This window comes from Thamnophis sirtalis, unplaced genomic scaffold (assembly GCF_051295495.1).
Source record: "Thamnophis sirtalis isolate CommonGarterSnake01/CBP01778 unplaced genomic scaffold, rThaSir2_p1.2 scaffold_6, whole genome shotgun sequence".
Taxonomy (NCBI): domain Eukaryota; kingdom Metazoa; phylum Chordata; class Lepidosauria; order Squamata; family Natricidae; genus Thamnophis; species Thamnophis sirtalis.
The window spans coordinates 39,802,615-39,815,447 of NW_028261386.1; the positions used below are offsets into that span (position 1 = coordinate 39,802,615).

General features: G+C 43.5%; 1 protein-coding gene and 2 long non-coding RNA genes across 6 annotated transcripts in view; 1 reads left to right on the forward strand and 2 right to left on the reverse strand.

Moving 5' to 3' along the window:
• The window catches only part of LOC148044954 (uncharacterized), a 120,547-nt gene that overhangs the window by 83,174 nt on the left and 24,540 nt on the right, over nucleotides 1-12,833 (forward strand). The gene's annotated exons all lie outside the window — the stretch shown is intronic.
• The window catches only part of EPAS1 (endothelial PAS domain protein 1), a 114,959-nt gene that overhangs the window by 57,727 nt on the left and 44,399 nt on the right, over nucleotides 1-12,833 (reverse strand). For all 4 annotated transcript variants that reach the window (XM_014065015.2, XM_087717689.1, XM_087717690.1 and 1 more), the window contains one exon: nucleotides 9,027-9,217. In XM_014065015.2, the coding sequence (XP_013920490.2) occupies nucleotides 9,027-9,217 (191 nt within the window). The remainder of the gene's footprint in view (nucleotides 1-9,026; nucleotides 9,218-12,833) is intronic.
• On the reverse strand, nucleotides 392-8,061 carry LOC148044955 (uncharacterized). Its single transcript, XR_015696935.1, has 2 exons — nucleotides 3,411-8,061; nucleotides 392-2,599 (listed from the first exon to the last, which is right to left on the reverse strand). It is a non-coding gene; the product is annotated as an uncharacterized LOC148044955 (long non-coding RNA).

Below are 12,833 nucleotides of genomic sequence, written 5' to 3' on the forward strand. Positions count from 1 at the left end.
TGAGCAAATTCTAGAAGTTTAATCCTTCATTAGATTTGCAGGGAAATTGGGTACTAAGGAGATCAGTCTTCAGGGACACATACTACCTGTACTGGTTTATGTCCTTTGCTGGTTATTTCTTCCCATAAGAACATCTGAACAAAACTATTCAGATTTCAACACATCAAAGTTGCTAGATAGTCTATCTACAACTGGGATTTTCTGTCTTCATACATCAAAGAACAAACCCTTGCCCATATCTCCAGACCTTTGTGCTACTTTAGATGGCTACTAACCAACCATCCATAATAGAGCAAATTGATAACTAAAGCAACAGACTATGGCTGTTTAAAAGAAGACATACTGGTAAGTACAATATGTTAGATTGGGTAATGTAAAGGCACACACAGGCTAACAGTAACAACAGCTCTTTATTAACTCAGTAGCAACTATGTACAATCCAGCGAAGGTTGAGTCTGACAGCAGCCCTTTTATAGGGAGCTGTCAGACCCTTTGACCAATGAGATTAAACCTCTGTTCCTGCCAGAACAGAGGACCTTGGTGGAAACCATTATAGCTGATGCTAGTATCTAACACCCCTCCCCTCTTAGATGGAGTAATCTTACTGGTTACATAGTCACGCATGTAGGCGGGCTTTTGGTAGCTCTGCCTGACCTGCACAGTTCAGTCAGAGGGTGTTCCTTGGACAGGTTGGACGGACCTGTTTGCTCTGCAGGTCCGCTTGGTGGAAGCTCTTGGAACCTTTCACAGGCCGCGGCTGGAGCTTCTAGAGCCGGTTAGCTTGGAGCTCTCTGCGGGCCTGCAACACAACCAGATAAGTTCCCTGGTACCCTCGGGCTTGATCTGCCTGTGGATGGAGTGAGTTCTTGCTCCATTTGGGTAGGGCTTTGACTAATTTGTGCAGGAGTTACCTCTGGTTGTCTAAGAGTGGAGTTGGAGAGGCAGCCACGGAGTTGGTCAATGTGCCTTCTCCAATTCTGACCATCCTCAAGCTCTACAAGATAAGAGCGAGGCCTGGTGATGCCTATCACTGTGGCAGGAATCCACATAGTTCCTCCGGCATAGTTGTGGGCATAAACTGAAACCCCTAGGCTAAAGTTCAGAATCTTGCTTGTGGAGTCAGGGGGCAATGCGACAGAATAGTTTGGGTGTAGCCGGTCTAAGTGGGACCTTAGCCGGCGACCCATGAGAAGCTCGGAGGGGCTTCTCCCTGTAGTGGCACTGGGTGTGATGTGCTGAATTAGCAAATAGTGGTCAACCCATGTTTGCCAATCTCCTGGGCCCATCCTAGAGAGGGCCTCTTTTGCAGATCTCACCATTCTCTCCACCTGACCATTGGAGGCCAGATGGAATGGCGTGACCAGGGCATGTCTGATTCCCTGAGCTGCTAAGAAGGTCTCAAATTGCATGGCTGTGAATTGAGGTCCATTGCCTGAGACCAGGATGTCGTGCAGGCTGTGCATGGAGAAAAGTCTCTGTAGTACCTTGATGACAGCTTCTGCCATAGTGGAGGTCATTAGAAGTACCTCTAGCCATTTCGAGTAGGCGTCCACAACTACAAGGAAAGTCTGGCCATGAATTGGGCCAGCAAAATCAATGTGCACCCTAGACCACGGTGCTTGAGGTCGCTCCACTCCTTAGCAGGCGCCTCTGGGGGAGCTGGTCTGGACTCCTGGCATGGTGTGCAGGTAGCCACCCATTCTTCGATCTCCATGTCCATGTTAGGCCACCACATGTAACTCCAAAGACTTCATCCTAACAATTCCAGGATCCCCTACATGTAAAGTCTGTAATACTGCAATGCGCAGTTTTGGTGGAACAATAACCCGGTCCTGCCATAGCAAACAGCCATTTACAACAGATAATTCATCACGCTTGCAAAACTACATTTTGAAATCAGACCCAACAGGCCTCTTGGGCCACCCCCTCCACACCCAGTTCAAAATTTGTTTAATGGTGGATCCTTTGCCAAATGGCGGGCAACGTCACTGGACGAGACAAGACCAGTCTCAAGGCAGTCAATGAGGAGGACTGGCATCTCAGGGGTAGGGTCAGCAAGAAGTTCTGGTAGCGGGCAGCGGCTCAAGACATCAGTGTGCCCCAAAGTGGCACCTGGTCAGTGGACGAGGCAATAGAAGTAGGTGGCTAAGAAAATGGTCCATCTGATCATCCACGGTGATAATGACACAGGAGTAGGTCGGTCCCCAGCCAGCAAGCCCAGCAGCGGTTTATGGTCCGTAATTAGTTCGAAATCATGGCCGTATAGGTACTCATGGAACCTCTTTACTCCGGCCACTGCAGCCAAAGCATCATGGTCCAGCTGGCTGTAGTTCCACTTGGCAGTGGACAAGGTCCTAGAGTAAAAGGCTATGGGGGCCTCGGTTCCATTGGGCATGCGGTGGTTGAGGATGGCTCCGACACCAAACGGGGAAGCGTCGCAGGTCAGCACCAATGGCAGGGTCTGGCTGTACTGCACCAGGAACGTGTCTGCTGAGAGAAGTCTTTTTACCGCGGCAAATGCGGTAGCCTCGGCTCTGCCCCAGGATCACTTCACGTTCTTCGCCAGGAGATGATGTAAGGGCTCAGCAATGGTGGCTTTCTGTTTAAGAAAGACACTGTAGAAATTAAGGAGCCCGAGGAATGCCTGTAGCTTGGTTTGATTGCGAGGTGTAGGGATGTCCTGAATTGCTTTTTTCATGATCGGGTGAATCCCAGAGTCAGTGATTAGGTACCCTAAGAATTCAACCCTTGGCATGTTAATTTGGCATTTTTCTTTTTTGAGACGGAGGCCCTTGTCTCTAATTCTAGCCAAAAGAGTTCGCAAACGTTTGAAAAGTTACGCCTCATTTGCAGCTGATACCAAGATGTCATCAAAATATGGGACGACTCCTGGAATCTCCTGCAAAAGCCGTTCCATGATGCTTTGGAACAGTCCAGGGGCGATACTAACTCCAAATTGCAGGTGGTGACATTTGAATGCACCTCTGTGCATCACAATGGTTTGGGCCTCCGCTGTAGCGCCATCTACAGGCAATTATTGGTATGCTTGCACCATGTCCAATTTAGCGAATACTTTGCCGGGTCCTAGAGAATGTAGTAGGTGCTGTACAATGGGTACAGGGTAAGTGCTTTGTTGTAACGCTTTATTGATTGTGCATTTGCAGCCTGCGCAGATGCGGACAGACTCATCAGATTTGACAGGTGTCACTATAGGGGTCTCCCAGCATGTGTGATCAACTGGCTCTAGGATTCCCTGGCCTACGAGCTTATTTTTTTAAAAATATTTTTTTAAAAATCAATCTCCAGATCAATTTTGGGGCGGAGAGCGAAAGATACTCTCCTGGGTTTTAGCCTTATTGGGGCTATGTTGGGGTCCAAATTAAAAGAGATTAGAGTCCCCACATACTTACCCAGACTGGTGCCAAAGACGTCCTTGAACTCCTTAAAAATCGTTTCAGCGCTCTTGTCTTTCAAGCCGTTGATACTGGTCACTTCTAGGCCCAGGGCTTCGAACCAGTCAAGCCCCAGGATGCTCTGCAGGTCACCTCTGACCACCATCACTGGGAGCTGGCCGCTGCCCTTCTTGAATTGCACCAGGAAGGTGCCCTGGCCCACAGCAGGGACTTCCCCTGGTAATCACGAAGGTGGATGTCAGGGGCGCGTAGATGCTGCTTCTTCAGGTTAGGGATAGCCCGCTTGAGTGTAGACCATGGCATGATGGTCAGTGATGACCCCTTGTCAATCTCCATCTCGCATGGAGAGCCCTCGATGAGGACTGTGACCTTCAGCTTTTTTGACTGTCTAGTCCGGACTTGGCCAATTGAGGTGTGGTAGGTGACTCTGGTGTTGCCCTCTGAGTGCCATGGTAGCTTTTGCCATGCCCCTAGGTTGGGTGTCTGCTGGCAGTTGGATCGGCTTCCAACTGCCACCGCATGGTGGGGTGCTCACTTCTGCAAACTTTGGCGATTTGCCCCTTTCGCTCCCAGCGCTGGAAGGTCGCATTGTGGAAATGGCAAACCAATCGGGCATGGTCTCCTCCGCAACTAGTGCAAGGCAGGAAACGCTGTTCGAATTTGCGTGCCGGCTTGGTGCGGCTACTGCGCATGCGTCAGCTGTCATCTTCTTTGCTTTCTTTGCTCTCAGCCTCTGCAGTCTCGTGATGAACGCATGTTCTTTCACGCGTCTTGTGGAGTGCTTTGGTGCTGAAGGGTTTCTGTTGATTTGACAGCCGATTCGGATTCCCTGGCTTTGTCCAAGGCAATTTGTAGAGTGAGGTTAGATTTGGCAAGTAACCTTCTCTGTAAATTAATGTCCCACACACTGCATATGATGTGGTCAAGAATAAGCTCGTCAAGCTCTCAGAACTCGCAGTACGCTGCGGCCTTTCGTAGCACTGCAACATACTCGATTGATTCGCCCTCCTTCTGGTTGCGAATATTAAATTTGTGCCGGCAGATGTGCTTAGATGGCTTGGGAGCATAGTGAGTCTTCAACGTCTGCTGGAAACGGACCAAGCAACCGATTGTAGCGGCGTTGGTTCTGACAGATCTTTGGCAGTTTTGAACACTTCCCATTCACAGTAACCGAAGAACATGTTCTTCTTGCAGCCTTCAGAAAGGCTCATGAGGTCGTTGGCTTTGAGGAAGCAGTTGAACCTCAGCATATACAAGTCCCAGTGCTCGGTGACTGGGTCATACGGAGTCGGTGGGGCGTGCATGGCCATTTTGTGTTCTGAGGGCGTTTTGAGTTTGCTGCTCAAAAATGGCTGCTCGAAGCTGCCCTGAGCTCTGGGCTGGATTTACTTGCTGGATTGCTACGCTCTTTTTGGTTCGCCTAGTTGCCTTCCAATCCCATCCTCGTCTCCAGTGTTAGATTGGGTAATGTAAAGGCACACACAGGCTAACGGTAACAACAGTTCTTTATTAACTCAGTAGCAACTATGTACAACCCAGCAAAGGTTGAGTCTGACAGCAGCCCTTTTATAGGGAGCTGTCAGACCCTTGGACCAATGAGACCTTGGTGGAAACTATTATAGCTGATGCTAGTATCTAACACAATATAAATAAAAATATGGTACATCACACTATAATATTCCTTTTCTGCTTAAGTGTCCCATTGAGATGCTAAGTGTTGATGGTGAAATTCAATTTCTTCATGCATGAGACTTAAATTGGGCAGCTGGATGATCAGAGGATACCTTCAAAGAAAGGGATATCCTATAAAGTAGATCATGTAGCCTAATTTAATGCCTGCATCCATTGGATTTCTGACAGTTACTCCATTATTAAATGAGCTATACCCCTGTAAAGTATTTCAGGGAGGAATACCATTCAAGTCAAGAATCAAGAAGAAAATGGGAACAATATTCTACAGCTATTGTTCAGTTAGCTTCCTGCAATAGTAATCTCAGCCAGGGCACCAGACCCCTAGGCTGAAGGTTTCCTTCCCAGCATTCTTGTTCAGCCGCCCACTGTGAAAAATCAAAGGGAAATGGGTTACTAAGTAAAGAAGGAACCAGAATAAAGCAAGGTCTGGTATACTGCACTCTTTTGAACTCCAAGACATGGGAATAATATTTCCTATTATGAAATGATACAAAAGACCAATCCAGACATTTAGGTGGCTTTAGCGAAGCTTACATTTTAGTCTGTGTAGTATTCTAAAAAACAGGAGGATTGCTGAATTGTTGTTGTTGTTGTTGTTGTTGTTGTTATTTAATCTTTGGTGAGATTCACAACCTTTGGGGTTGGTTGGTAGCTCAACAGCTCGAGTCCTAACCAAGGACCTGGGAATTGTCAAGGTAATGGCGGAGGATATAAGCTGTTCCAAGTAGGGTTGCTGTTGTTGTTGTTGTTGTTGTTGTTGTTGTTGTTGTTAGCAATATATATGAAATGACTTCCCGCTGTTCATTTTGATCAGATAAGAAGCAAATTGTCTTCTTTAATATAATTTTGTTGTAAGGAATTAATATCTGATAGAGCAGATTTCCCCCAAAATATTTTCTATAATCTTACATCCCCCTCCCTGAAATAAAGTTCTATGTATAATATAGTTATACTTTTAAACCTACAAATCTTTATTACCAGCTAAGGTTTTAGCTTGAAAACTCTTCCTTGTTTCAAGTAAAAGATTTAACTTAAACATTATTTTTATAAGGGAATGCTACAAAAATGTGACAAAGCAGCATAAGATATAGACCAAATAATGGAAATATTTTGATTATTTTATTTTGGTAATTCCCATTATTCTTCAGGCAAGAGAATGAAGGCACCAGGTTAAGAAGCCTGGCTTAAAGTTTTCTCAATCTTTTAAAATTTCACCTAAACAGATATTCCTGATTTTTTAACCTTTTATAGAGGACTGTATTTACAACAGGTACTTTGCTTTACTCCATTTATTTTTTGTCTTCCTCCTCTGTCTTGTTTTGCATCTACCCATTAGCTAGCTCAAAGTCTGTAGAGATTCTCAGTCATCCAGGTCATGGTTGTCCCATAGGTGCTTTTTCAGGAGGCAACTGGACTTTCTTGTTTTTTCTTTTGAAGACGTTTTGCTTCTCATCCAAGAAGCTTTTTCAGCTCTGACAGGATAGTGGCGAATGGAAGGATTTATATTACTTGCAGACAGCTGGTAATCTGGATCCTTTTAGTGGGTCTAGAGAAACTAGGAGCACTACTCAGGTGACCCTGAAGCCACAGATAAACCTCCAAGTGCTTCAATGTATTATGCAAGTTGTAAACAGAGTTTATGCTGGGAAAAAATAACTGAGACACTTAACTGAGAATGAGCAAAGGATAAACTTTGAAAAAGAACTTGCCCCAGAAGAACAGGAAAGTATACAGCGCTCATTTTGTTACTGTTGTAATTCAAACTGTTTAAGTCTCCCCCTCCATTTGATTCATGAGAGCACTTAGCCAAAAGAATGATGCAATCCTTTGATTCAAAATGTTATCCCATTTAAGTTCAAGGCAAAGAACACAACTTCCAACAATTGGGAGGCTTCCTTTTAAGTACCTGGCATAACTGATTCTTTCAAGAAAGGAGGAAATGGAAAATATAAAAAATCAACCATGTTTGTTGTATGTTGGCATTCAATGGAAATCACAGATTTCTAACTCCAGATATGCAATACAGGTATCTCTGCAGCCAGGATGAATTCACGAAGATTTAATTTACTTCCCTAGGTTTGGCTCTCTGTTCCACAAAATGTCTTAGGTATAATGGGTAGCTCATGGATGATTTTTGAATTATATCTGGGGCAACTCCAAAATGGAATCTTCTACATTTGCAGCCTAAGACTACTTTCTCCAAGCTTTCAGAAATACTAAATTAGCTAGGAATTTTGGGAGCTGAAACCCAACAGAGCTAGAGTGATCCAGGTTAAGGAAGAATAGCCTAGTCCCAGTGTGCTTTCCTCTTCTGACCAGCATTATCAAAGCAACAGTTCAGAAACAAAATAATGATCCTGGGCTCTATTTCCTTTCTAGATAGCTAGGAAGAAAAAGAAATTTGTTTTATAATGGCCATTGGCTCATATACTGTAGCTTAAAATGTTATCTTCACTAATGGAGTTGCTCACCAAGTCTTTAAACAAGGGCCTTTTCCTATTAAAGATTTCAGTGCCTGATGAATTTCCTAGGATCTTCTACACAAAAGTAAGGACTCTTACCTTTAAGGAATGACTCCTGGGAAAAGCAAGCACACAACTAGATTTCTATTATACATGTGAGATACAGAAAATTGTTCCAGTGAAAGGATGCTACTTATAACAATACCCTTATTTGCAAATAATCTGACTTATTAAGATTTACTTTGCTGTTTCAAGAATTTTCATATAAACATAAAGTTAGAAGGAGTTATCCACGCCATTAAGTCCAATGTCTATTTGGGGCAAGAAATCAAATTAAATTATCCTGAACAGATTGCAACTAGCTTTGCTAAATATATTCAATGAATGCTACTATCTCTCCCTGTAACTGGTCCCCCTGTTAATTATTTTTTCATCTTAAATCCATTATATATAAGGCAGTTAAGCTAGATGTTATAATGTAGAGCATTGAGGCTATATTGAATGGTATAGTTTGAGAAAGCAAATAAATAAATGATAAATATATAACTATCACAAATGCACATATAAAACCATGATTCAAACAGAATGTGGACGTAAAATTTCAAAATTCAATTGTTAAAATAAAAATGGGCATACTACTGTACTCTTTCCATGAAAATATGTATATATTTCAGTTCACAGAACTCTGTTGAACTGAAAACCATTTTTTTCCTATTTAACACTCCAGATAGTGAAGAAGGGAAAGATTAAAAAAAACTCTCACGCAGGCAGTCATATCGTTGGTCAGACCAAAGCTATAATGACCACTAGGTATTAAAATAGTGCATGACAGACAGAATGGCTGTTGTTGTGTTATTGTATTGTACTGTTGTATTATTGTATAAATGTATTATTGTACAGTGATTTGAATTACTATAGCTGCTTATAAATATAATTATGCAGAATAATTCATCAAATTGAAGTGTCTTTATTCCTTCACTGAACTGTTGTAATATCTAATCCCTAGTGCAATGTTTCTCAACCTTGGCAACTTGAAGATGTCCGGACTTCAACTCCCAGAATTCCCCAGCCAACATTCACTGGTTGAGAAACACTGTCCTTTATTCAGGATTAGAAATTCTGCAGGCCCAAAATCATTTTAATTCAAAATTTCCATGTTTAGTTTTACATATTTACTCCTTATCCGTGTGATAAAATAATGAATTTATTTTCTTATACTACTAAAGCAATATGCTTATTTTATTTATCACATTTTTGATCATCCCTTTTAGCAGACTAAAATGTGAAGCCACCTATCAGACACTTCTGTCAAAAAGATCACAAGTCTTTGATGACCTTCAGCTCATGTAGGAGGAAATGAATTAAGTTTAATAAATTTAATAAATGGGAAACAAGATGAGCTGCTGGGTCATCAGATAATACAATGCAGTTGACCATGGTTGAAACATTTTTTTCTTACCTGAAGACAATAGTTTGTGTGTCCGTAAGAAACTGATTGCAAGCCTCATAATAGATGCCTTGTCCAGATGTGAGCTAATGTTGTGAGGCAATGGTAGCTCATGGGCCAACTCATAGAATACTTCAGTTTCTTTGCTTCTTCTGCATCGTGCTGCATCCCTTGATTTCTCTTTCCTTCTTTCAGAACTGCTCCTGTGACAATAAAGGAAAAAAGAAATTTCAACCCAAGAAGTATGTTATGGTCATATTCACATTCAGGTAGTCCTTGAATTACAACCACAACTGAATCCAGAATTTTGGTCATTAAGTCATTTCAGTTGAAAGGCAAGTTAACCTCCAACTGAATTCAATTTCACACTCATTTTTACATACAATAATACAACAGCAGAGTTGGAAGGACCGTGGAGGTCTTCTAGTCCAACCCCCTGCCTAGGCAGGAAACCTTATACCATTTCAGACAAATGGCTATCCAACATCTTCTTAAAGACTTCCAGTGTTGGGGCATTCACAACTTCTGGAGGCAAGCTGTTCCACTGATTAATTGTTCTAACTGTCAGGAAATTTCTCCTCAGTTCTAAGTTGCTTCTCTCTTTAATTAGTTTCCACCCATTGCTTCTTCCTCTACCCTCAGGTGCCTTGGATAATAGTTTGACTCCCTCTTCTTTGTGGCAACCCATGAGATATTGGAACACTGTTATCATGTCTCTCCTAGTCCTTTTTTCATTAAACTATGTTTTAGTCTCCAGTCCCCTAATCATCTTTGTTGCTCTTCTCTGCACTCTTTCTAGAGTCTCCACATCTTTTCTACATTGTGATGACCAAAACTGAATGCAGCATTCCAAGTGTGGCCTTACTAAGGCGTTATAAAGTGGTATTAACACTTCATGTGATCTTGATTCTCTCCCTCTGTGTACGCATCCTAGAACTGTGTTGGATTTTTTGGCAGCTTTTGCACACTGCTGGCTCATATGTAAATGGTTCTCCACTAGGACTCCAAGATCCCTCTCACAGTTACTACTATTGAGCAATGTACCACCTACTATTGAGCAATGTACCTGTGCATTTCGTATTACATATTATTATGTAAATTATTAAGTGAGACACATTGTTATTAAACAGAGAAGACTGCAGTGATGGGTGCAATCATGATGCGACAATAGCATAAGTCACTGTGAGAAGGGTCTTCATTTCAAGGACTGGATGTAACTGGTAAATCTGTGCAAACGCCTTTCTTGTCAAAGCTCACACCCAGTCTTGAAACACAGGTTAACAGTCCAGATCTTGTACACCAATTCTAGCTGGGGAACAGCCATCCTGCGTAGAACTAGAAATGAAAGTTCCTTAATCTGAAAAGTTCAGATTTTTTTTTTTGCTTAATTAGAAAGGCCACATATCATCATGGCAAATCACTCTGTTTATTATTATTATTTGTGTTTAAATCTTTCACTACAAAATCCAGGCCGGCTTACAGCAAAGTCATTCACATCTTTCTTTGCTCATAATTATATTACAGTTAAGATGCTTCTAGGAAATTAAAACTTTGCAAACAGTGAAAAGATTTAATTGGCCACAGGAACCAGAAATAGCAGTATTGTGCACTAGTATTCACAAATTTTGCTGCAGTAGTTACTGAACATTTGCCTGTAGTTCCATGCACTCCTGCAACAGAAATATATATCAATAAACAATATTTTAACATTTCAAATAGCAATGCTTCACAGTGCTTTACAGATGTCTCTAAGTGGCTTATAGAGTCAGCCGTGGCATGACAAAACCGCGCTCGTCAAAAAAGCAGTGATTAAATCGCATCGCTAAAGCCGTGACGTCATCACCGCGCGTCATCACCGCCGCGACAACAGCGCGGCGACAGAAGGGCGTTCTACATGCTTCGTTCTTTGCCTCCAAAGGTAGCCCTCCTCCTCCAGCTGACAGCGGCAGCGGGCATGGGGCAAAGTGCGCCTGTCCGCCGTGCTTTCTCGCTCCTCCGTCTTCCCTCCGCAGCAGCTGGAGGAGCTGTCAAAACTTCCATCTCCACACGCTCGCCGCCGCCGCCTCCACTTCCCGCGAGGGCAGGGGGAAAAGGGGGAGGAAGGGCGCCCAGCCAACATTACAAGGAAGTGGCGGAACTCCACAGCCTGAGAGCAGCTCTCGGAGGTCGCGTCGCCCGCCTGCCCACGAGCGGGCACGCCCCAGAGAAGAAGGTGGCCGAGGAGGACCCGCAGGAGAAGGGGAGCTGCGGCGGCTGAGGCTCTCCCGGGGCCGGCAAAGCAGGCATGCCCGGCGGAGGCAGGCCGCCCTCTTCTTCCTCAACAACATCTCCTTGGACAGGCAGCAGCCCATCCAAGCCGCCTGTCCAAGGAGATGTTGTTGAGGAAGAAGAGGGCGGCCTCCTCCACCGGGCAAGCCCGCTTCGTCAGCCCCGAGAGTGGGTGGAGATGGAAGTTTTGACAGCTCCTCCAGCTGCTGCTGAGGGAAGACGGAGGAGCGAGAAAGCAGGGCAGACAGGCATGCTTTGTCCCATGCCCGCTGCCGCTGGCAGCTGGAGGAGGAGGGCTACCTTTGGAGGCAAAGAACGAAGCATGTAGAACGCCCTTCTGTCACCGCGCTGTTGTCACAGCGGTAGAGTCATTTTTTTCTTAGCGCTTTGGATGCCGCTGATTTGCCTCTGCACTCATGTCGGCGCGGATAAGGGCATCGCGGTTTTGTGGTGGAACCAGAGTCAGCATATTATCCCAACATTATGGATCCTCATTTTATCAACCTTGGAAGAATGGAAGGCTGTGTCAACTCTGAGCTCATGGGTATTGAACTGCTGGCAGTCAGCAGAATTAGCCTGCAATACTGCATTCTAACCATTGCGCCACCATGGACATGTGGCTAATGGTCCATGAGATGCACCTACCGTAAAGGTGTATGTGCAGAGTAAACTCATGAGTACAGTAATAGTAGTGGTGAAATCTAAATTTTTGCCCACCAGTTCTGTGGCCATGGCTTGGTGGGGGGGGGGGAGGAGGTGTCATGTGACTGGATAGGCGTGGCCAGCTTTTTTCACTTTTTAAAGCATTTTTTCCTGCTAGTTTGGGAGAACAGGCAGGAAAAATGCTTTAAAAAGCAGGGGGGGGAGTTTCTAACAATTACTCAGCTCACAGCTGAACCACACGATCCTCAGAAGTTTTATTTTTACTACTGCTTCACAGAACCAGGGACAATAGTGTCTACCGGTTCGACCAAACTGGGCCAAACTGGGAGGATTTCACCCCTGAGTAATAGGCTACAACCTGCCATGCTAACCCAGGAAGAAAAGCATATGGCTCAGTGGAGACACACCTAAAACTGCCTTTAAATTTGAGCATTCCAAAAAAAGCTGAAGTACCAGAAATGCAACGTTCGTCATCTCAAACAATACAAATGTTACCCAGTGCAAAGGTATATTTTGAAAGCCTCACTTTTCCAAGTTAAATTAGTTATGCTTGAGATGAATGCAATTTTTATATCTAAAATTTACCCATACTGGCATATAATTGGAAGCAATCAAGTTTCTTGAGATTTTTAATTACTTAAACACACATAGGATATACATTTGCTTACAACTGTTAAGCTACAGAAAGCAGAAGCCCAAATGTATACTTACGTGTTCCATCAGGAATAAGAAATATAAGAAATTTCTAGGATGGATAAACATTTTCTATTTCTAAATAATAGAAATAATGACCTTCATATAAATACATTGTATTTAAACTCTTGTACCTTAGCTTCATATGAATAATCTATTTGCATATAGTACATTTCCTTCCTCTTTCAAGATGGA